This window comes from Sorex araneus, chromosome X (assembly GCF_027595985.1).
Source record: "Sorex araneus isolate mSorAra2 chromosome X, mSorAra2.pri, whole genome shotgun sequence".
Lineage (NCBI taxonomy): Eukaryota > Metazoa > Chordata > Mammalia > Eulipotyphla > Soricidae > Sorex > Sorex araneus.
Window position 1 is genome coordinate 42994838 of NC_073313.1, and position 26011 is coordinate 43020848.

The 26011-nt window shown below is 44.9% G+C and overlaps 1 protein-coding gene across 1 annotated transcript in view; it reads left to right on the forward strand.

Moving 5' to 3' along the window:
• Positions 1-18044, forward strand: part of NYX (nyctalopin) — a 103179-nt gene extending 85135 nt beyond the window's left edge. The window contains exon 6 of the mRNA XM_004612943.2: positions 16594-18044. Coding sequence (XP_004613000.2) covers positions 16594-18044 — 1451 coding nt within the window. The remainder of the gene's footprint in view (positions 1-16593) is intronic.
• Positions 18045-26011: the final 7967 nt, after the last annotated feature.

Below are 26011 nucleotides of genomic sequence, written 5' to 3' on the forward strand. Positions count from 1 at the left end.
CTCCAGTTTATCATTTTTTAAAGCACAAAGTACCATTCCATTCATTACATAGCTATAGCATTTGTTTACCTGTTCAATTCTTGGTATTTGTGTTTCAGTTTGGGGCTATTATAATAGAGCTGCTGTAAATATTCATGCCAGGCCTTTTGTATGGACACAGGCCTTTTGTATGCCTGTGTTTCCTTGAAAGTAGGGTCTTGAGGACTGGGGATGTGGCTCAAGTAGGAAAGTATATGACTTACAGGTATGAGGCCCTGTGTTTGATTCCTAGCACCATATGACCCTCAAGTACCACCAGGAGTGGCCTCTACAGCCATATAAAATATGAAAAATATTAATAAGCAAGAGTAGAGTTTTGGATCGATCATAAGGTAGGTAGATGTTTAATTTCCAAAGAAATTGCCAAGTTGTTTCTAATGGTGTTGCACTATTTGATATTCCCCTCAGTAGCATAAAGCCCAGTCAATTCATGGTCTGGAATATAGATACTTTACCAAGTATAGTATAATATAGTATATATGTACAGCTATATCATTTATGTATTTATTTATTTAAATTTTATTGAATCACCACGAGATAGTTACAAGCTTTCATATTTGGGTTACAATCACACGATGAGCAAACACCCATCCCTCCACCAGTGCACATTCCCCACCACCAATATCCCCATCATATCCACCCTTTCCCACCCTCCCCCTGCCTCCATGGCAGAAAATATTCCCCATACTCTCTCTACTTTTGGGCATTATGGCTTGCAACACAGACACTGAGAGGTCAGCATGTTTGGTCCATTATCAACTTTCGGTATACATCTCCGATCCTGACTGATTCCTCCAGCCATCACTTTCTTAGTGATCCCTTCTCTATTCCATCTACCTTCTCCCCTCCGCTCATGAAGCAGGCTTCCATGTATAGCTATATTAGACTGACTAAACTATGGTTTAGTCAATCTAGTTTAGTTTTTCTTTTTTTTCTTTTTGCTTTTTGGGTCACATCTGGTGATGCACAGGGGTTATTCCTGGCTCTGCACTCAGGAATCACCCCTGGTGGTGCCCCGGGGACCATATGGGATGCTGGGAATTGAACCCGAGTTGGCCGCGTGCAAGGCAAACGCCCTACCTGCTGTGCTATTGCTCCAGCCCCCCAATTTAGGCATTCTAATAAAAGTCCATTTAAAAAATTTTATTGAAATACCATGTGGAAAGTTACAAAGCTTTCAGGCTTAAGTCTCTGTTATACAATGCTTGAACACCCATCCCTTCACCAGTGCACATATTCCACCACCAAGACTCCATTTTAATCTGTATTTGTGTAACCACCAATGATGTTGACTGCATTTTAATTTGCTGTCTGTACATATATGTTTTGGTTAAGTGTTTCTCCAAGCACTTTGCCAGTTTATTAGTTGAGCAGTTTATTATTGAGGGTTTTTCTTGTTGTTGTTTTTGTTTTTGCATCACAAAAGGCAATGCTCAGAGCTTGCTCATGACTTTGTGCTCAGATATCATGCTTGACAGGGCTCAGGGGACCATATGTGATGTCAGAGATTGAACCCAGGTTGATGTCGTGCAAGACAAATGCCCTATCCACTATACTATCTTATCTTTCCAGTCCTATAGTTTTGTAAAAGGTGTTCAGATGTATTTTTGTTTTTGTTTATTTTTACCAAAGAACTGTGATCTATAAAATCATTGATGGTTGAGTTTTGGGCATATAATATTTCAATACCAATCTGACCACCAGTGTCAGCTTCACTCCACCAATGTTTCCATATTCCCACCACAACCCACACACCATCCCTGCCTGTCACCTTGACAGGCACATTATAAAGTTTCAGTGGTTGCAGCTTAAATCTCATTGTTTTCAGTTTTGTTGAGTCTGTGTTTTGGATATATGACTATACCACTCACCCATATCACTAGTATAACTGAAGTTCTGATGTCAGTTCTTCCGTTACCATTTTCCTTTTCTCCCATTGATTTCTTTCCTTCTCTGTCCTTCTCCTCTCTAAACACTGGGGTTATGGGTGATCTAGGTATCTGCTTTTATTACAATACATTTCCTCATCCAGTATTCTATATACCACACGTAAGTGAGATCCTCTGTCTTTCTTCTTCTAGTTTACTTCACTGAACATATCTTCTGGTTCAACCAGGTTGCAACAAATTGCATGATTTCATCATTCCTTGCAATTGCATAGTATTACATTGTGTACATATGCCACCTCTTCATAGTCCATTCATCTATTGCTAGATGCTAGCTAGGTTATTTCCATATCTTGGCTATTTGTACTGCAGCAATGAATAATGATGTGCATATGTCCTTTTGAGAGAGTATTTTTATGCTCTGGAGGCACAAAGAACATCCTCCAGGATAGATCACATATTAGGGCACAACTCAAATATACATAAGTTTACAAATATAGAAGTTGTACGAACTACCTTCTCAGATCATAATGCCGTGAAAATAGAAATTAACCACAGAAAGAAGATGGGGGGAACTTCCAGCACTTCGAATCAGGTCAAAACATTGCTAAATAATAATTGGATCAAAGAGGGAGGTCATCAAGGAAAAAATAAAAAAGTTCCTTGAAACTAATTAAAATGAAGACAGAGCTACCAGAATGGGATACAGCAAAAGCTGTACTAAAGGGGAAGTTCATGGCAATGCAGGCATATGTTTAAAAAAGAAGAGAAGAGAAAGCCAAATCAACAACCTAAACACACATCTAAAAAATCTGGAAAGGAACAACAAACAAATCCAAAAAGTAGCAGAAGGAGGGAAATAAAAACCAGAGCAGAAATCAACAACATAGAAACCAAGAAAGCAATTCAAAGACTCAATAAAATCCAGAGCTAGTTCTTCAAAAAAAGAAATAAATGAGATGTATAAACCTTTAGCTAGACTCAAGAAAAAAAAAAGAGAAAATGTTCAAGTAAACTGGATCAGAGATGAAAGGGGAGAAACTATAATGGATCTTTCAGAAATTCAAAATATAACGAGAGGTTCCTGTGAACAAATTTATACTCTTATGCTGGAGGACCTAGAAGAAATGCAATGATTCTTAAAGTCATTGTAACTTCCCAAGGCTGAACAAGGAGGAAACAGAAAGCCTAAATAGGCCAATTGCAAGTAAGAAAATTGAGACAGTAATTAAGAATCTCCCCAAGAACAAAAGTCCTGGTCCAGATGAGTTCACTGTTGAGTTCTATCGAACCTTCAAAAAAGATGTACTGCCTTCGTACCTTACGCTCTTCCAAAATATCGAAGACATAGAAATCCTTCCTAACACCTTCTATGAAGGGAAAGTTACACTAACACCCAAAGCAGACAGAAACGCTTCCAGAAAAGAATATTTCAGAACAATTTCCCAGATAAATATAGCTTCGAGAATTCTTTATATACTTTGGTTACAAGTTCTTTATAAGATATACTGAGAGAGGCTGGAGTGATAGCAGAGTGGGTAGGGTGTTTGCCTTTCATGCGGTTGACCCAGGTTCGATCCCCGGTACCCCATATGGTCCCCCAGGCACCGCCAGGAGTAATTCCTGAGTGCAGAGCCAGGAGTAACCCCTGAGCATCACTGGGTGTGACCAAAAAAGCAAAAGCAAAATACACTGAGAGAATATACAGATATTTAATCCCAAACTGTGGTATTGCTTTCCTTATCTTAACAGTGATAAGGAAATTTCAAAGAGCAGAAGTTCTTTTTTTTAACCATTTTTGTTGATGTACCGGGATTTTTAATACTGTTAATTATACTTTTCCTGCTTATATCATTCAAGCACCACATCCATTACCAGAGACCCTGCTTCCCTTCACCAGTGTCCCAAGGATCCCTCCCAACACACTCCCTCCCACCCCATGTAAGCTTAGTTCTATAGACAAAATCTTTAGTCCTGATGACTTTGACCATCTGTTGTTCCCTTATGTTTCTTTTCTATCCCATATTATGGCAGAGATCATTTTGTTGTTGTTAGGAAGTGATGATACCCACACACACACACACACACACACACACAGATAAAGAGAACTAATAACCTAAAATTCCACAAAATTGTAAATCAGTGTTAAGTTCATAAAGTGCAATTTTGTCAAATACTACATCTTTGTTAGAGGTATATAATTAAAATTAATATTATAAATAATTCTGTGCAATAATTTTTTTTTGCTTTTTGGGTCACACCCGGCAATGCACAGGTGTTACTCCTGGCTCTGCACTCAGGAATTACTCCTGGTGTTGCTCAGGGGACCGTATGGGATGCTAGGAATCGAACCTGGGTCGGCCACGTGCAAGGCAAACGTCCTATCCTCTGTGCTATCACCCCAGCTCTGTGCAATAAAATTTAAAATTTACATAAACCAGGTAAATTTTACAAATGTAAAATTCAATAAGACTGAAGAGAATCAACAAAATTTAAGGAGAAAATCTGAACAGGCCTATAAAAGTGTGTTTTAGCCTAAGAAATGGAATATTGACTTTATATTATAGATAAAGCTTAAGTGTCTGCATTAATAAGTAAAAGACTTCGATAGATATCTCTATGATCTAACATAGAACTTTCAATATAAATGAAAAATTAATTTATTATTGAAAATGTATAAATCCCTTAGCAAGCAAGGAGTAAACATACCTTTCTTAATCTAGTAGAGGGCAGTCATAAGCGCCATGAGTGAGTGCCATACTTAGTGCCACGTGTTGGGAAGTTTGCCCTGTTTCTTTTTTTTTGACACTTTAAAAATTTTTTTTTAAAATGTATTTTATTGAATCACCATGTAGAAAGTTACAAAGCTTTCAGGCTTATGTCTCAGTTATACAATGCTCGAACAACCATCCCTTCACCAGTGCACATATTCCATCACAAAAAAACCCAGTATACCTCCCACCCACCCCCACCCCCGCCTGCATAGCTGATGATTTTCACTTCACTTTCTCTTTACCTTGATTACATTCCATATTTCAACACAAAACTCACTATTGTTGTTGGAGTTTCCCCCCAAAAAAACAGCCCTGCTGACAAGGAAGCATTTCATAATTAGTTTTCCATTGCTGAGAATGAAGAGATATGAAGTTTGGGAGTTCTGTATTTTAGTATTTTAGTAACTAAGTCCAGGGAGATTTATGTTAGAAATTGCATCATTTCCCTTCCTGGGGCAGCATGGGGCTATGGCTTAGTTCACAGTCTAGAGACATTTCTGCAAGCAGCTGCTGGTACCAAAAGTAGTCTAGCTGGCCTCTGGATCGTGGTCAATCAGCATCAGAGCGGCCGCACAAACGTGTGGCCACCCGGGTCACATCTCGGCGGAGAGCGTGTTGACACTCTTTTAATGCTTCTTGCAAAACTGGTTTCAAAGCTTTGAATTCCATGAGCTTTTCTGTGAAATTCTGTATCATTCCTTCAAATCCAAATAATAATCCAGCTGGATAGAGTATTCTTGGTGATGTGTTTATTCCACCGAGTTTTTTGTACTATATCTCTGACTTCTCTTCTTGATCATAGAATATCATCTGGTAGATCTGCTGTGAATCTTATGGACTTTCCTTTGTATAGAAGTTCCTTTTTTGACCTTACTGCTTTCAATATTCTGTCCCTGCCTTTGATTTTTTGTAATTCTGAGCACAATGTGTCTTAGAGTTTTTCTATTTGAATTTATTGTCACTAGAATCCTTTGGGCCTCATTCATTTGATAGCCCCTATAGCCCTCAACTCTGGGAAATCCTTGTCTATGACTTCTAAAACTATTAATTCTTAACAAATTCACCTTGTTCCTTTGGGACTTTAATGATTCTCCTACTGTTCCTCTGAGAACAGAAAACTCATCCCATAGTTCTCTGGTGTGCTGTTCATTTCTTTTCTGACTTTTCCACCATCTTTTGTTGTTTCTAGAGGTTTCACGTTTCATATTGGAGCTCCTTGATCTTTGCCTCACCTGCTGTTATTCTGCTGCTCAGAACTGCTGCTTTTTATGCCACCTACCATACACTTCATTTCTAACTGTAATTTTCTCATTTTTGTTCTCATACTTTTTTGTGCTTGGCTGTCTGTCTGTGCCATGATTTCTTTGAGCTCATTACACATCCTTGCCATGGTGTCATAAGTTATTTTCTGTGGCTTTACAGAGCTGGTTGGTGTTGGCTGAGCATTTTGCACTGTTTTCACTCACTGACCTTGGTATGCTTCTTCAGACTTCCCCCATTGGGTTTGCTGTGTGCCTGCCATGCTGAGAGTGAGTCTCTGTAGTTAGCCCCCTTGGAAACTCTGATGTATTAGGCTAGAGTTGCTCTTTTCCTTCCCTGCCTGTCTTCACCCAGTGGAAAGAAGTATAACTGGGAGCAGTGTGAGGTGTGATGAGTAGACCTGTCACACAGCTGCCTATGTGGCCTTGTACTTCAGGAGCTGTGGTGCTGGACGGGATGGCAGAGGTTGGAAGCTGTTGGAACTTAGCCATAAGGGAGTGAATTTTAAGTTCAGTTCCAAAAAGGACCCAGAGATGTCAGCTGAGAGATTAATTTCGCCTGGAAGGGAAAGCAAGTAGAGGATCAAAAAGCAGAAGCTCTTAACTTTATGAAGTCTACTTTATATATTTTTCTTTTAGAGTTATTGTTTTCCCCCACCTAAGAAGTCTTTGCCTATCACTAGGTCATATAGATACTTTCCTATGTTATCTTAAAGACATTTTATAGTTGGAGCTTTTCCATTTAGGTCTATGTTACATCCAAAATGAATTTCTGTGTATAGGGCAAGGTAAGAGCTGATTTTTAAAATTTTTTATGAATGACAATACGTGCCATTAATATATCATGGTATACATTAAATTTTTTTTAATTCTTAAAAATTTTATTGAATCACCATGAGATAGTTACAAGCTTTCATGTTTGGGTTACAATCTCACAATGATCAAACACCCATCCCTCCACTAGAGCACATTTCCCACCACCAATATCCCAGGTATACCCCCCCCTTTCCCACCCTCCCCCTGCCTCTAAGGCAGACAATATTTTCCATACTCTCTCTCTACTTTTGGGCATTATAGCTTTCAACACAGGCACTGAGAAGTATCATGTTTGGTCCATGATCTACTTTCGGCATGCATCTCCCATCCCAACTGGTTTCTCCAGTTATCATTTTCTTAGTGATCCCTTCTCTATTCCATCTGCCTTCTCCCCTCCGCTCATGAAGCAGGCTTCCAGCTATGGGGCAATCCCCCTGGCCATTGTATCTACCGTCCTTGGGTGTCAGCCTCAGGTATACATTGAATTATCTTACGTTGCTTCATATGTATGGTATTATTATTATAAGAGTATAATTGAGTTTTTCCTCTTGGAGAGTCTGGCAAGCCACCAAGAGTAGCCCACCTGTACGGCAGAGCCTGGCAAGCTACCCATGACGTAGTCGAAATGCCAAAAACAGTAACAATATTGGGCCTCATTCCCTTGACTCTGGAAGAGCCCCCAGTGTGGCAGCATTGGGAAGAATGAGTAAGGAGAGGATGCTAAAATCTCAGGCGCTTTGTGTTCCTGGAGCTAGCAGACACCATTGGGCTATACTAGCACACAACAGGGACAAATGGAGATGTTACTGGTGCCCGCTAGGGTAAATTGATGAACAACAGGATGACAGTGACATAGTGATACAATAATAATTGAGTTTAGCTTCTTATACTTTCACTTACTTATTCAACAAATTCATAATCCATTATTATTAGTTTTTGCTGAAAGTTTTCCCAAATAATGCTCAGGAGTCCCATGGGTTACTCTCAATGATTCTATGCTATCTGGACCAGGATTGGGGGTTTCTTGGGCCCTGCAATACCAGGGGCCACCCACCTGAACAGTGCCTGGAGGTGCATGGGCGCCTCCAAGACTGCACTCAGTGATGCTAAGGGAACCATGAACCAACTAGGGCTGGCTAAATTCAAGGCAAGCACCTTCACCTCTGTACTATCTCTCTGGCCCCATAATACATGGTTGTTTTGCTTTAAGTGATTGTTTTTTTAATTTTGCATTCTTTCCCCCTTCCCTCTTTTTTTATTGATTCACCATGTGGAAAGTTACAAAGCTTTCAGGCTTAAGTCTCAGTTACACAATGCTCGAACACCTATCCCTTCACCAGTGCACATATTCCACCACCAAGAACCACAGTAAACCTCCCCCCAGCCCCCACCTCACCTGTGTAGCTGATGAATTTCACTTTACTTTCTCTTTACTTTGATTACATTCAATATTTCAACAAAGAACTCGCTATTATTGTTTGGAGTTCCCCCCCCGCCCCCAAATTCGGACCTGCTGGAAAGGAAGTATTTGATAATTTGTTTTCTATTGCTGAGAATGAAGAGATATGAGGTCGTGTGGACACCATAGCGGCCGCGAGGTTTTGGATTTCTGTATTTTAGTATTTCAGTAACTAAGTCCAGAGGAATTTCTGCCAGAAACTGCATCATTGCTAGCTCTTATATCTCTGCTATTTCATATTCCACATATGAGTGCAATCTTTCTATGTCTGTCTCTTTCTTTCTGACTCATTTCATTCAACATGATACTTTCCATTAAGTGATCATTTTTAAAGCAACTACTGGAAGAAGAGAATGACATATTTACCTTTCTCACTACTTTTCATTCCTTTCTAGATCTGATTTCCATCTACTTTGAGAGTCTCCTTCAGTCTAAAGATGGTGTTTTTGTTTGTTTTGGACCTCTTGAATGGTGTTGGGACTACCAGGGCTACATTTGGTTGTATTTACTGCTTGGTGCTTGGGTAGCCATGCAGTTTCAGGAACATGATCTGGCCCCTTGAACTAATCTCCCCTGCCCTAGAAGTTCTTTATTTCTTGATGTGCAGAAGATCTGTTTGTTTGACATAAATTTTCTGATTGTATTTACCTGACATAAATAGAATTTTTCATTATTTCTCTCTTTTTTCTTTTTGGGTCACACCCGGCGATGCTCAGAGGGTTACTTCTGGCATTGCTCAGGGGACCAAATGGGATGCCGGGTATCAAACCCAGGTTGGCCGCATGCAAGGCAAATGCCCTACCCACTGTACTATCGTTCCAGCCCCTTTGTTATTTCTCAAGATATGTCCACTGTCTATAGAATTCTAGACCTCAAGATTTTGCTTTTATTTCTGCACTTTATAGAAAATCATTCTATTTTATTCTCTTACAGACATCATTGTTTTGATAAGAAGCCTGCTGCTCGTTAAGGTTGTTTACTTTGTAATGTGTCTTTTTTCATTGACTGCTAAAGGAATTTTCTCCAATCTCTGGTTTTCTGCAGTTTGACCATGACACAAATACCTAAGTGTAAATTGTGTGTGTGTTTGTGTGTGTGTGAGGAAGAGAGAGAGAGAGAGAGAGAGAGAGAGAGAGAGAGAGAGAGAAGAGTTAGTTGAGGTTTCATGAGTTTCTTGGTTTTAATTAAATGTAAGAAAATGTCTTGAATTATTCTTTTTCTTCAATATTCTCCATTTCTCCTCTGGAACTCCAAACATAAACTTGTTAATCAAATTGATTGATACTGACTCTGTATCAAAGAACCCCTCTTTAATTTTTTTTGCAGTGTCTAATCTGCTATTTTTACTGGTCAGTACATTAAAATTTTTTCAGATAATAAATTATTTCAGCACTAATATTTGAACTGGGGTCATTTTTAGTTTCCATACCTCTTCTAAAATTTAAATGGGGGGGTAGAGTGATATTACAGAGGGTAGGGCACTTGCTTTGCATGTGGCCAACCTGTGTTTGATCCCAGGCATCCCATGTAGTCTCCCAAGCACCACCAGGAGTGAGTGCAGAGGCAGGAGTAATCCCTGAGCATCGCTGGATGTGACCTGAAAAGCACATAATAATAATAATAGCACTGTAGATTTGTCCTCCCGCTGTTCATCGATTTGCTCGAAAGAGCACCAGTAATGTGTCCATTGTGAGACTTGTTGTTACTGTTTTTGGCATATCGAATACGCCCTGGGTAGCTTGCCAGGCTCTGCCGTGGGGGCGGGATATTCTCGGTAGCTTGCCGGGCTCTCCGAGAGGGATGAAGGAATCAAACCCAGGTCGGCTGCGTGCAAGGCAAACACCCTACCCACTGTACTATCACTCCAGTCCAATAATAATAATAATAATAATAATAATAATAATAATAATTCAAATGCTCCATGCTTCAGCCTATTAGATCCAACTTTTTCTATAAAAATTTAAACCTATGTATAATAAATTCTTGTTTTGTAATTCCAACCGTCTGAGCTTCAATGTGGTCTGCTTCTGTTTACTATTTATTCCTATTGTTATTTCTTGCAGCTTCTTCAATGTCTAATATTATTGGATCTATATTAGATATTGTGGATGGTAGTTAGAGGAACTTATCTTCTTTTGAAGAGTTGAATTTCATTTTGCATTGGGCTGGATTTCAAGTAGTTTGCCTTGTACGTGGCTGATCCTGGCACAAACCCTGATACCACATACAGTCCTCTGAACACTGTAGCACTGTCGTCCCGTTGTTCATCGATTTGCTCGAGCAGGCACCAGTAACGTCTCCATTGTGAGACTTGTTACTGTTTTTGGCACATCGAATATGCCACGGGGAGCTTGCCAGGCTCTGCCGTGCGGGCGGGATACTCTCGGTAGCTTGCTGGGCTCTCTGAGAGGGACGGAGGAATCGAACCCGGGTTGGCCGAGAGCAAGGCAAACGCCCTACCCGCTGTGCTATCGCTCCAGTCCACCAGGAATAAATCCTGAATACAGTGGTGGGGTCTAAAATCCAGAAGAAAAAATCATCAAGGAAGTGGCTTTCAATCTCCAACCCACAGACTGCTGCCAGTCAGCTGAAATTCTTCCCAGTTTGTGAAAAAGTTACTGCTGCTTACTACATGTTACACCTGATTCATGTAGTGGTACTATTATAAATATTTATATATAAATATTGATGTATAAACATTCTTATTGTATACAACGGTTTTTACTTCTGCCTCAGTAATTCACAGACTAGGTTTCCTAATTTCACCAATCTGCAGGTGTAAAAATCTTGACAACAAGTTGCTTGAGCATTATTATGGTAAGTTGAGTACGGCTTTGCCTTTCCTTTGTTGATATCATTTTCATTCCTGAGACTTGACCTCCCTGGAATTTCAGAGAGTGGTCAGTTTTTACAAGCCTTTCTAACTTAGTGGATCTTAAAATAATTTTTTTCTGTTTTTTTTTAAGTCCTACCTGGCAGTACTTAGGGGTTATTCCTGCCTTTATACTCAGGAGTGATCCCTTGACAGTGCTAGGGAGACCATATTTGGTGCTGGGAATTCGAACTTGGATCACCTGGATCCAAGGTCAGTATCTTAACCTCTGTACTGTCTCTCCAGCTCCAAGTTCTTTAACTCTTCATCTGTCCATCCATGACTGGAAAATTGCTGTGATCCCTTGTCAGCTCTTTGGGTCTGCAGCTCTTGGTTCTTTGGAGTCACCCCATACAGTGATACTTCAGGACTCAAAGAAAGGTTGAGGTGTGGAGAGATTTTTGATGTTTTTGATTTAAAAATATTTTGCTCATGGGGCTGGAGCAATAGCACAGCGGGTAGGGTGTTTGTCTTGCACGTGGTCGACCCAGGTTTGATTCCCAGCATCTCATATGGTCCCCTGAGCACTCCCAGGGGTAATTCCTGGGTGCAGAGCCAGGAATAACCTCTGTGCATCGCCAGGTTTGACCCAAAAAGCAAATAAATAAATAAAAATTTAAAAATTATAATATTTTGCCCAGAGTTTATACTCTTAGCACTATGATACACTCTGCCACCAATGTTGCAAATAGAACTCACCTCCTTCCAAAAAATTAGTTTTTGGGGCCAGAGCGATAGCACAGCGGGTAGGGCGTTTGCTTTGCACGCAGCCGACCTGGGTTCGATCCCCGGCATTCCATATGGTCCCCCAAGCACTGCCAGGAGTAATTTATGAGTGCAAAGCCAGGAGTAACCCCTGAGCATCGCTGGGTGTGACCCAAAAAGCAAAAAAAAAAAAATTAGTTTTTGTTGTTTTTGTGTCCTGCTTTTCTGGGTTTCTCAGCACATATTTTAGTCTTCATATTGGGTAAACCAGTGCTAAGGTTTGGTTGTCTTTTCTAAGAATTTTATTTAATTGGCATGCCACTCAATGATCCAGTACATTCATTATTGTTCCTAATTAGGTTCCTAAGGTTTCTATGGCTCCTAAGGGTCACTAATAGTGACCACATCTTGAGTTATTTTTTTTATCAGACTTGGCTATGCTCAGGGCTTACTCTTGGCTCAGGGATCACTTCTGGTGGGCTCATATGGTACCCAGTGCTACCATATGGGGTAGCACTGTAGCACTGTTGTCCTATTGTTCATCAATTTGCTTGAGCAGGCACAAGTAACGTTTCCATTGTGAGACTTATTACTGTTTATGGCATATCGAATATGCCACGGGTAGCCTGCCAGGCTCTGCCATGCGGGTGGGATACTCTCGGTAGCTTGCCGGGCTCTCCGAGAGGAACAGAGGAATCGAATCCAGGTCGGCTGCATGCAAGGCAAATGCCCTACCTGCTGTGCTATTGCTCCAGTCCATATAGGATACTAGGGATGAAACAGGGGTCACAGATTGTGTATGAGCACCTTATTTGCTGTACTATACGTCTCCGGCCTCAGATCATCTTGAGTCCAAGCTTAAAACAAACTTTTATCTATTTTCTGAAGAATGCAGTCACCTGGTTCAAAAATTTGAAGGTGGAGCTGGAGAGAGTACAGTGGCTAGGACACTTGCTTTTTATGTAGCCAATCCGGGTTTAATCCCTGACACCCTGTCTGGTCTCCCAAGCACCACCAGGAGTGATCCCTGCGTGGAGCCAGGAGTAATCCTTGAGTGGAGCCAGGAGTAACCCCTGAGCATTGCTGGCTGTGCCCTCCAAACCAAAAAAAACAAAAACAGAAACAAAAACAAAAAACAAAAATTGGAGGTAAAAAGGGTATACAGTAAGCAGCTTCACTCTTGTGTGTTTTTAAAATTGACACCTACATTTTTTTAAAAATCTCTTGCATTATACAAGCAAATTGGCTGTATCCTGTCATTATCCTATGAATTCCTTGACAAAAAGTTTTCCAAAAACAATTAATGACATCCTTCCACAGGAATCCTTGCTGAGGAAACATCAATTGCATTTCATTCTGCAAATATTTACTGAATTATACAGTGAGTCCGGATAATGTGAACTACCGTAGAGCAGAAACATGAGTCATATGGTTGAGCATACACTTGTCTTAATTACAAAGGAGAAGAGAGTAGAATGAAGGCCTGTTTGTGAAGAAATAGGATGCCTTCTATTTGACCCAGTTGGGAGAGTTGATAGGAAAAGGTTGCACCTCTGTCCAGATAACACCCAGAGCTAGGGTTCTGTTCTTGGCCCTGTCCCTAAGGGGTGTCTCCTCAGCGCAGCGGCAGTTCTATTAACAGCCAAGCTCAGCACTGGATTCAAACACTTGGCTGGCCGCATGGTGTCTAATTCACAGTTCTTTGGGAGAGAAAAAAAAGCTATGGCTAGCCTTCTCACAGAATGTTGAACAAGCTACAGTTGATAATTGAAGGGTTGCTCAAAGGGATTAGTGTTCTCCAGCCAAGTCTGAAAGGGGTAAATCTCTTTCCCAGCAGCTGAAAAAAAAAAAACCCCACGGCGTGGTCACAATAGGTGGACTGAAAAGACTGTGGAGGCTGTGCAAACCTACCGAGGTGGCCACAAACATATTGTATACATGGCCCCATGTGGCCACCATTAGAGGTTCCCAACAGCTTGGATAGAGCAGGTGGAGTAATGTGTCCATGGATCTGGGCATGATGCTGAGGAGGGGACTGGTCAGTCAGGTTTATCTATGGGTAAGTTTGTTCCTCTGCAGGAATTTTAGATGGCGAACACTCCATCTGCCAGTTGCTCCTTGGTGAGAGAGTAAAACTTGTGCACCTCCGAGGCTGCCTTTTTTTTATGGGAATATAACATGGGGCTTGGACCATTGGCTGCCGCTGGGCAGCCGGCCATGCCATTCTGCTTTTCTGCAGGAGGCCTTTTGAAGTCTTTATCTGATCTTTCACTCAAATGCTTCGAACGAAATTAACTTATAAGCACATTTATATCCTGTGATGATAAAAGTCTCCAGAGAACGGAAATGAACTGCGTAGTGTCCACAGTGATTCTTTGGAGATGTGTAAGACGGTCACTGACAGTTAATTTAGCATGCTGTCCTTGTGGCTTAATTTTAGTGACAGTTGGGAGAAAAAAGATTGGGGGCCATGGAGATGACTTAAAGCACTAGTTTGTATGCTTTGCATGGGGAAGGGCTGAGTTCAGTTCCCACTACATGGGGTTCCCTTAGTACTGAGCTAGAAGTAGCTTTCAGCACCACCAGGTGTGGCTAAAATTCTCACCTCTCATAACCCTCAGAATAGATGGGCTTTTCTTTCATTCCCAACCTCCTGTTCTCTATTTTTCCCATCTCTTCTTTTTTTTGCTTTTTTTAGTCACACCCTGCGATGCACAGGGGTCACTCTTGGCTCTGCACTCAGGAATCACCCCTGGCGGTGCTCAGGGGACCATATGGGATGCTGGGAATCGAACCTGGGTCGGCCACTTGCAAGGCAAAAGCCATACCCTCTGTGCTATCACTCCAGCTCCCTATTTTTTTCATCTTCATGTGGCTTAATTTACTCAATGGGAATTTTTAGGGATTATCTATTGGTTTTGTTTTGTGGACATATGCGGTGATACACAGGGGTTAATCCTGGCTCTGCACTCAAGGATCACTCCTGGTGGGGCTCTGGAAACCATATGGGATGCCAGGAATCAGGGCCCAGGTGGCCGTGTTCAAGGAAGCACCCTACCCACTGTATTATCTCTCTACCCCCAGAAATTGAATTCTTATGGGGGAAGGTTCTAGAGCAGAACCAATAGAGATCCAATGTAGGCCACTTGTTTAAATTGTCTATGTCACCCATTTTAAAAGGCAAAAAAGAAATGGTTTCCATTCCTTTTACATTACCCAGTATATTGAAAATATTATTTCAGCAGTAACATAAGAATTACTGAGGAGGATCCAGAGATGTAGGTCAGCGGTAGAGCATATGCCATGCATCTATGGGTTTAACCCCCAGCATCCAAACCAAAAATAATTGATGAGATATTTTGCTCTTTTGGGGAAGTGGGAGTCATGCCCAGCAGTGCTCAGGGATTACTCCTGGCACTGTGCTTAGAGATCACTCCTGATGGTGCTTGGGGGACAAAATGTGATGCTGGGAATCAAACTTGGGTTGGCCGCATGCAAGGCAAACACCTTTCCTGCAGCACTATCACTCTGGCCCCATTATCTTGCCTTATTTTGGGGTGTGTGAGGGGGGAGGTCCAAGAACTTTGAGATCTGGTGTGTACTTTATACTTCTAGTCTTTCTCAATTCAGGATAGTCAATTTTTTTCTTTTTGGGTCACACCTGGCGATTCACAGGGGTTACTCCTGGCTCTGCACTCAGGAACCACTCCTGGCGGTACTCAGGGGACCATATGGGATGCTGGGAATCAAACCCAGGTCGGCCGAGTGCAAGGCAAACACCCTACCTGCTATGCTATCGCTCTAGCCCCAGGATAGTTAAATTTTAAATGCTAAATGATAGTTAAATTTTAATGATAGTTTTTTTCTTTGCTTTTTGGGTCACACCCGGCGATGCACAGGGGTGACGCCTGGCTCTGCACTCAGGAGTTACTCCTGGTGGTGCTCAAGGGACCATATGGGATGCTGGGAATTGAACTCAGGTTGGCCGCGTGCAAGGCAAACACCCTACCCACTGTGCTATCGCTCTAGCCCCTTAATGATAGTTTTTAATGATAGTTAAATTTAAATGATAGTTAAATTTAAAAATTTTAACAGCCACATGTGGCAAGTGGCCATGAAATGGGAACAGCATGGGGCTGGAGTACAAGCCACAGTGATGCCTTGAGGTACCCCTATGCATGCAGACAACAGGTGCTTTAGGCCGCCTTCTAGGAGAGCACATGAGGTGGTACAGGCAGGAGGAGCTTTAGAATGGGGTCAGAGGTCAAGGAGGTAGGTCAAGCAGTACAGCTTGGAAAAGACCCTGAGTTCGATCCCCAGGATTGCAAACCTACTCCCCCACTGCGTAGTTCCTTCAACACCATCACTTTTTTTTAAAAGGGGGGCAGGGAGGTGGAAATTAAAATGGCTTCAGATGCTGGAACTTCAGCTGGGTTTTTCTGATTAAGGTAAGTGGGAACCTGGGCAACAGTGATGGCTTAAAGGGTTGGACTGCATGCTTTGCATGTGGGAGCCCTGGGCACTGTGTCTGGGCACCCTATGGTCTCACGAGCCCAGCCGAGAATGCCCTCAGAGCATCCTCCAGGAGTGGTCCAAACACCAGAGCGAAAGTCCATGCCCGGTCTGGAAGGCGGCGCTTGGGCTGGCGGGGAGGAAGCATGAGACCTGGGAGGGATGCCTCAACCGGTGCACAAGTACGATTTCCCCTTAGGTCGGCCCTCTAGCTGACGGCCGCTTCATTTTTGGGTTTTTCCCTCCCCTCTCTCCGACACCCGGCTCACAGCAGTGGCGGTGGCGCTCAGTCTCCCCGGCGCCGGGCTTACCGTCACGGTCACGGCTCCGGTGGCCTGCACGCGCACCTGTCCCGCCACCTGCCGCTGCAGCAGCACCGACCGTGGGTGCTCAGTGCACTGCGACCGCGCGGGGCTGCTGCGGGTGCCGCCCGAGTTCCCGTGCGAGGCTGCAGCCATCGACCTGGACCGCAACGGTCTGCGTTTCCTGGGCGAGCGGGCCTTCGGCACGCTGCCTTCGCTGCACCGCCTGTCGCTGCGCCACAACAACCTGTCCTTCATCACGCCCGGCGCCTTCAGGGGCCTGCCGCGCCTGGCCGAGCTGCGCCTGGCGCACAACGGCGACCTGCGCTACCTGCACGCGCGGACCTTCGCCGCCCTCGGACGCCTGCGCCGCCTCGACCTGGCCGCCTGTCGCCTCTTCAGCGTGCCCGAGCGCCTGCTGGCCGAGCTGCCCGCCCTGCGCGAGCTCGCCGCCTTCGACAACCTGTTCCGTCGCGTGCCCGGCGCCCTGCGCGGCCTGGCCAACCTCACGCACGTGCACCTCGAGCGGGGCCGCATCGAGGCGGTGGCGTCGGGCTCGCTGCGGGGCCTGCGGCGCCTGCGCTCGCTCCGCCTGCAGGGCAACCGCGTGCGCACCGTGCACGGGGGCGCCTTCCGCGACTGCGGCGCCCTGGAGCACTTGCTGCTCCACGACAACCAGCTGGCCGAGCTGCCGCCCGACGCCTTCCAGGGCTTGCACCGCCTGCGCACCCTCAACCTGGGCGGCAACGCGCTGGGCCGCGTGCGGCGCGCCTGGTTTGTCGAGCTGGTCGAGCTCGAACTGCTCTACCTGGACCGCAATCGCATCGCCTGGGTGGAGGAAGGCGCCTTCCAGAACCTCTCTGGCCTCCTGGCACTGCACCTCAACGGCAACCGCTTGGCGGTGCTCGCTGGAACCGCCTTCCAGCCCGGACTCTTCCTGGGCCGGCTCTTTCTCTTCCGCAATCCCTGGCGCTGTGACTGCCGCCTGCAGTGGCTGCGGGACTGGCTGCACAGCTCCGGCCGCCTGGCCGACGTGCCCTGCGCCTCCCCGGGCTCCGTGGCCGGCCTGGACCTCAGCCAGGTGGCCTTTGGGCACTCGGCCAGCGGTGTCTGCGTGGACCCCGAGGAGCTGAACACCACTGCCGCACGCGCAGCCCTGTTCTCAGAGCCGGAGACCACCAGCGCCAACAACTTCAGCAGTCTCCTCTCCCAACTCCTGATGTCCCAGGCTGTGGTGGCGGCCACCAATGCCACGGAGGAGCCGGCCAACGCCTCATTGTCCCCTGGCCTTCCCTCCCGCGGACCGCGAGGCTCGGGCCGCAGCCCCGCATGGCTTCTGGGTCCCAGCTTCCTGCTCAGCGTGGCCCCATACGTGGGGGTTCATCCTGCGCACACACTGGGCTGGGCTGCGTCGGGGTGACCCAAATGCTCTGCCCAGTGGGGGAAAGCTCAGCTAACTGAGTTTGCAGGTGTTCTGTGGTGGTGGGTGAGGATAGTTGCAGTAACGGGGGAGCTACCGTTTGCCTCCAGAGATGGGGCAGGGAGATCGATTTCCGCTCATGGCACATGGGCACGAGTTGTTAAAGCGAAGAAAGAATGCACATGGGTCTGCTGCTGAGAAACCCAGGAATTGGAAGGTCCTACAGCTGGGGAGGCGCTCCACCCCGCCCCCTGAACCCCCATCTTCCAAGACACATTCACAGTGGCTGAATTACAGAGCCTGTCTATTGGCTAAGTACTAGGAACTGTGCCAGTTCTTCTGGCCAGGCCACCCGTTAAACCCAACCCCTCTGTTTGCTATTCCAATTTGTCTGCCCTCCTAGGTGCCTGGCAACGTGAAGTTCTAGGAAGAGGGACAGGTGAGGAGTGAAGGGGGCGGGCTCAGGGAGGGATGCAGACTCCAATGTGGTGGAGGTGATTCCTGAAGTCTGAAACGTGTCGGGGGAGAGTAAAGCAAAGATCCATTTTATTTACTGCGCAGTTATTCCCAGGTCTTAGCCGAAAGACGGAGGGCGGGGGAGTGGACTTCGTAAACGCCTAAGATTGAAGCAAAAGGGTAACGCAGTTTTCTTCCATGTGCTGACATGCATTGTGACTCTCCAGGAGGGTGACACATTCTTCAGCGCTTTTTGTGGGAAGAGTGTCAGCAGGCAGAGGCTGTGTTCACGGCTCAGGCAGTATGTGGCAATAATTCGGGAATGCATATACTGGGGCTAAGGCCCAAGAGGAAAGGAGGTAGCCAGTAGCTGGGAACGGGTGGGGGGTGACAGATTTCCCAGGGTAGGAGTCTGTTAAACTTAAGACCCTAGACCTGAGTGAGCAGACCAAAGACTATGGCTGCTTCAACCAGGTACAAGTTCTGCCCTGCACACAAGAAATGATGAGTGTGTTTGTTAACGTTCTGAAAATCCCTTCTCTCATGTCCTTAGTTCCCTTCACCGTAGTTGAAGATGGGGATTTTCCAAGCCCCCATGGATTTAGGGTGTGCCTAGCTTCAGTTCTACCCTGCATCAGCCCCTCTGTGACCTCGTTTATAAGTCTGAGAAAGGTTGCAGAAACCACTAGAAAGTGCAGGAGTGTCTTGGTGAGTTGTAACCATCAGTCAGTGGTTATCAGTTCAGTTTAACAGGTCACAAGAGGTATTGTAAGAGACAAGATAGGGCTGGAGAGATAGAGTGAGGGCTAAATTACTTGCTTTACATGTGGCTGACCCCAGGTTGACCCTGGAACCACATATGGTTCACTCACATATGAGCACTACCAGGAGTGATCCCTGAGCACAGAACCAAGAGTACTCCCTACTGGATGTCACCCCAAAATAAAAATAAAACCAAGATAGTATAAAGAAGTCGTGGTACATCACATATAGCTGGGTGTGAGTATTGTTTTGTGAGACTTCTTATTTGATTTGTTGTATGCATTCGCTCATATTACATATGTATGTATGTGTATGTCTTGAATTGCTCTGTACAATTTATGTTTTAGTGTGGGTTATGGATTAAAACGTTTGAAAGCCCTTGATCTGAAGCATGCATGATTTCTCCCCCCCCACCACCACTTTTTATTTTGAAAACTCACAATCCTACAGAGGAGTTGACAACAATGGTAGAATGAATCCTTGGATCACTTTCCTAGGTTTCCCCATTGTCAACATTATGCTACGTTTGCTTCTCTCTTCCTTATTCTTATTCTTTCTTATTAACAGTTTGAGATAGTCACAAACAGCACGACCTTTAACTGCTAAATATGTCAATCTACCTTTCCTAAGAACAAGGCCACACCTTATCCACAATACCATGATCAAAAGCAGGACCTTTGGGTCAGGGAGATAGCTTAAGTGGTAGAACACTTTAGCATATGTGAGACTCCGAATTTTGCTCCTGTAATAACATGCTCCCTAATCTCACCAGGTGTGGCCCTGATGGCCCTGATTCACATCAAGCGGAGTGGATCTAGGCTTCCTCAGCACCCTTGTGTGTGGCCCCTATCAAAACAACACAGGGGCTGGAGTGATAGTATAGAGGGTAGGGCATTTGCCTCACACACAGCTGATCCTAGTTCAATCCCCGGCATCCCCTATATTTCCCCGAGCACCTCCAGGAGTAATTTCTGAGTGCAGAGCCAGGAGTAACCCCTGTGCATCGCTGGGTGTGACCCAAAATTCAAAAAACCAGAATAACACAAAAAATACCCAGTAACTTTATCATTCATTATTATTTAAAACATATCAAGGAGGGGTTGGAGCAATAGCACAGCGGGTAGGGCATTTGCCTTGCACGCAGCTGACCCGGGTTCGATTCCCAGCATCCCATATGGTCCCCTGAGCACGCCAGGGGTAATTTCTGAGTGCAGAGCCAGGAGTGACCCCTGAGCATCGCTGGGTGTGACCCAAAAAGCAAAAAACAAAACCAAAAACATATCAAGGAGCTGGTATATAGTTTAGGGTGAGAGCACTTTTTTTTTGCATTCCCAAAGCCTGGACTTGACTCCTTGCATGGAAAATTAAAATAATAAAATATTGAAACTTCAGCAATTGTCAAAATGATTTCTTAAGCAGCCATTCTTTTTTTTCCTATGAAAGTGAGGTTCCTGAAACAAAAAGAAAGAAAATGAAGTTCCTCGCTTGCGGCTTGTTTCATGTTTCATAGTGAATTCATTTCCAAGTGTCTTTTCAAATGTGAGAACCAGATGAGACCAGCAATGTTGTTTGCTCAAGCCCTGTGTTGTGGCCATGGTAACTGAGTGAGGAGCACAAGGATTCTGCAGATCAAATCTCTGCTTTTGAGTAACCATGGCAATCCATGGCAGACAGGCAGCATGGGTTACCGGGGAATAAGATTTGGCCTTGGGGGGAATGACCTTCCTTCACTGGAGTGGGTTCCTGCCACTGAGTTTCAAAATGCTGCTGCTGTTCTGCCTGAGTGGTGAGATGACCAGCTTTTAAAAGGATCATTTCTTCAGCGAGATGTTGCTGAACAAGTATCAACACTGAAATAGCCTCTGGGGAGATATACTTTTATAGCGCTACCCAGCCCAGTGGAATTATGGGAACGTGGGAGTTACTTCCCGCCAAACAGACCCAGAGTCACTGGAACAAGGGAATCGTGCACATTAGGAGCTCTCATGAGGAAAAAAGGAGTGGAGGGTTCCCAGATTTGAGCTCATCATGTCGCTGCCCCAATCACTGGTTAATTAATCCCTTGGGAAATATTAGGAAATAGTCTGCTAAGCAACAGGATATATGCATCTGTCAAGACAGACCAAGACCAAGTTATGCTGTGGTAACAAATAGCTTCCAGACTTCCAGTGGCTAAGTGATGGTTATTCCTTTCTCATGGTATGCAGCCAATGCAGCTTTATGGGGGGGGGTGTAGGGGAGAGGTCAGGAACTCTGCTCACTTATCAGTTCCATGGGAACCCAGGATGAAGGATCTACCATCTTAGGATATTGTTATCACAGCACAGGCACTGGGATTTGCCATAGCAGGGAAGGAAAGTTTTAGGGAAATCCTACCTCACTGTTAAAAACGTCCACTCATGTCACATACACACACAAACACACATTTTTCATATTTCACTGTTCTAAACACTGACTCAAACAGAGAGAAGTATGGTCTGTCTGATGGAGTGAAGAATTCTGGGTATTGGTCAAACATTCGCATTGCTCCAAAGCACATAGTAACTCCTGGCAGCTCCCCTGAAAGAATGCAACCTGGACTTCTCAGAACTGTTAGAAAAAAAATAAAGTTTGAGGGTGACATATGTGTGTGAACTATTCAACCCCAAATCTTTCCTCTCAGTGCCTCAACTAGGCTTTGAACATATTTGCTCCAGCCAATAGGAAGCTTGTGGCCTCACTGGATTGATTCTTTCAAGAAATGGGAGAGGAAATGTGGAGACAAAGGTATATACTTATGCCTTAGAAAAAGTTTTCTACAGGAGCTGAAGCATTAGTACAGTGGATAGGGCATTTGCCTTGTACATGGCTGACCCAAGTTTGATCCCTGGCATCCCATATGGATCTGGACACCCCCAAGCACCTCCAGGAGTAATTCCTGAGTGCAGAGTCAGGAGCAATCCCCGAGTACTGCCAGGTGTGGCCCAAAAATGAAAAAGAGAAAAAGAAACGGAAAAAAAGTTTTCCATATAAACTCCTTACAGTATTAAATCCCTGTCAGCTTGATCTTTGGAAAAATCTTTCTCAGAACTCCCCTGAGTGTTCGTAAGGGGCTTCCCTGGGGTGGTTGCACTAGAATGATCAACAGTCATTCTGTCTACCCTCCTTTTCATCAGGCTGCCCCAGTTCTCCTCCCCCCCCCCAGCTTCAAGGAAAGGGACCTTACTCTCCCCTTTGATCCTCTGACACAGGGACAGCTTTGGCATTTCCCTGAACCTTACAGACAGAGGAGAACACCAGCCGAGGAGCAGAGGGCACCTTCCCAAAAGTGTTGGGTGGACCGGAAGAGTGAAAAGTAACATCTCGACTACCAGACAGAGCTGTTGGCAGAACCCTAAAACCCATCTTTTGGGGGCTGGGTGATAGTACAGTGGTAGGGCGTTTGCTTTGCATGAGGCAGACCTGGGTTCAATTCCCAGCATCCCACATGGTCCCCCGAGCACCGCCAGGAGTAAGCCCTGTGCATCGCTGGGTGTGACCCAAAAAGTGGAAAAAAAGACCATTTTCTAATTCATACACCCTGCCTCGACTCAACCCTCGTGTTTATGGAACCAAAACGCTCCCAGAAGGATGTTTCTTTCTTGTCCCCAGTGTCAAGCCCACCGTTTCAGGCCCATGTGGGGTGGGATGGGGGCAGTACTGTGCCAGTCCTGAATAATTCTTCATAGGTGTCACACACAGGTCTGAGATCCAATTCGTCACAGCTCAAGGAAACTTTTTGTTCAGACCCTCCACTTCCCTGCCAGCCTGCTGTGGGTTAATTCCTTTCTCAAAGGATCAGATGGTCTCTTGACACTCTGACCTCAACTGCCCTTGCTATTACTGTCTCCCATGCATGTCACCTTGGATTGAGAAACTCAAGTCCACCCAAGTCCCGTGGCCTCAGGAAGTCTGTTATCATGATTTGAAGTATAGGGATTGTTTTCAGCTAAAGCTTTGATCTTTGTCCTTCCTTAATCATAGAAGCAATCATTGCTCCCCTTTCTATGACAGGAATAGAGCAGTTTGTAGGGGGTGGGTGGGAGGGGATGTGAGTATAATCTAGGGGAAGGTTTATCAGTGAGCATTTACTCTCTGAGAAACTGATCTTTGTACTTTTAAAGACGAGGCCAGCTTTTTCCACTGCTGCACGAGCATGATCCCAGAAGCCAGCTAAACTACTTTGGGCACCAGCAGCTCGCAGAAATGTCTCTAGACTGTGAACTGAGCCACTGCCCCATGCTGCACCAGGAGGGAAGTGTTTTTCTCTCTCGGCTCTTCCTTTCTGGGCACAGCATGGCGACCACCATTTTATGAGCACAAAAAGGAGATACGAGCCTGCAGCAACAGGACACGCTGGAGATCTCGGTATGGGGGTGGTATCGGCAACGCCCTCCACCGAGATTTCAGCACAGCGGCCACACGTGTGCGGCCTTTACACTGCTGCACGAGCATGATTCCAGAGGCCAACTAAACTACTCTGAGCACCAGCAGCTTGCAGAAATGTCTCTAGACTGTGAACTGAGTCACTGCCCCATGCTACACCAGGAGCGGAAGGGTTTTTCTCTCTTGGCTTTTCCATTTTATGAGCACCATAAAAGGGAAGTAAAAGCTTGCAGTGATGCAATTTCTGGCAGAAATTTCCAAGGACTTAGTTACTAAAATACAAAAATCCAAAACCATTGGATTTGGCCGCTATTGTGGCCGCGCGAACTCATACCTCTTAATTGTCAGCAATGGAAAACATCAAATGGTTCCTTTTCAACAGGCCTGACTTTGCTGGGGGAAAACTCCAAACAATAATAGTGAGTTTTTTGTTGAAATATTGAAGGTAATCAAAGTAAAGTGAAATCTATCAGCTACACAGGCGGGGTGGGGTGGGGGGGAGGTATACTGGGGCTCCTGGTGGTAGAAAATGTGCACTGGTGATGGGATAGGTGTTGAGCATTGTATAACAGAGACTTAAGACTGAAAGCTCTGTAACTTTCCACATGGTGATTCAATAAAAAAAACTTTTAAAAAATAAAGATGAGGCCAGTCCCTCTTTGCTATGTGAAGCCTCCCCTTCTCATCTCCCCAAACCCCGGATCCCTTAGCAAATCCCTGTTGCTCCCATTTTGCCTTAGAATGTGTAGACATGTAAATTCTTCGTGTGCATGTCCTTCAATGTTGACTTTCACCCCTACTAATCTGTCTGATGTTCATTTGTTCAGTTGTCCAGTCTCAGAAGAGTCAAGATAGAATCTCATACTTTACACCACTAATATTCCAAGAGTAGCACACCACATTTGATGGGGTTTAAAGTACGGGGAGATATATTTTTACAGATATATACATATATATATGTACACACACATGCACACAAGACACAACAATCTTCACACTTTCCTCTAAGAAATCTTTTTTTTTCCTTTTTGGGTCACACCCGGCTATGCACAGGGGTTACTCCTGGCTCTGCACTCAGGAATTACCCCTGGTGGTGCTCAGGGAACGATATGGGATGCTGGGAATCGAACCTGGGCCGGCTGCATGCAAGGCAAATGCCCGACCCGCTGTGCTATTGCTCCAGCCCCTAAGAAACGTTTCTTTTTGAATCATTCATAACAAATAATACAAAATAATTTTTTTTGGTTCTGCTTTGAGGGCAGGGGTTGAGGTTCAAGATGGAAGCATCCAAAATATGGTGGTGGGAAGGTGTAATGGTGGCGGGATTATCTGAATATTAAATGTAATCAAATATTGTGAACTACTTTTTTTTTACTTTTTTTTTGGGTCACACCCAGCAATGCTCAGGGGTTACTCCTGGCTTTGCACTCAGAAATTACTCCTGGCAGTCCTTGGGGGACCATATGGGATGCCGGGGATCGAACCCGGGTCGGCCGTGTGCAAGGCAAACGCCCTACCCGCTGTGCTATCGCTCCGGCCCCTATTGTGAACTACTTTATAAAAATAAAATTAAAATTAAAAATATTATTTTTTAAAAAGAAGAGAAGATGGAGTGTTGGGAATCTCCCCCTACAACACAAGTTGCATTATGCCCCTTCTTTATTCACATCAGCACCATATTTCTGGAAACTTATTACTCAGAGCTCCAAAGAAGGGACTGGAGAGAGTCTAGGGGGTAAGGCACTTGCTTTGTATGTGGCCAGCCCAGTTCAATTCTCGGTGCTGCATCCAGTCCCCCAAGCACCACCAGGAGGGATCCCCAAGCAAAGTCAGAGCACCTGATTACCACCAGGTATGGCTCAATCCCCTTCAGACAAACAAACAAACAAACAAAATGCTAATGTTTCCAAAGGAATAATAGTTTGGGCACTCTTAGCAGAGACTCACCAGAGAGTAACATAAGTAACATTTTCTGTCCACAAAACTCAATACCTGAGAGAATAGGAGTCACAGTACTGATAAAAGATTCGTCAAGGGCTGGAGCAATAGCACAGCAGGTAGGGCGCTTGCCTTGCATGCGGCCGACCTGGGTTCAAATCCCAGCATCCCATATGGTCCCCTAGCACCGCCAGGGGTAATTCCTGAGTGCAAAGCCAGGAGTAACCCCTTTGCATCACCAGGCGTGACCCAAAAAGCAAAAAAAAAAAAAGACTCGTCAAGACCTGGGCCTAGTGACAGAACAATGGGTAGGGAGGGAACCTTGCATGCAAACTACTCAGATTTGATCCCTGGAAACTTATATGGTCTCCTGAGTCCCATCAGGTGTGATACCCTTAGCTCAAAGC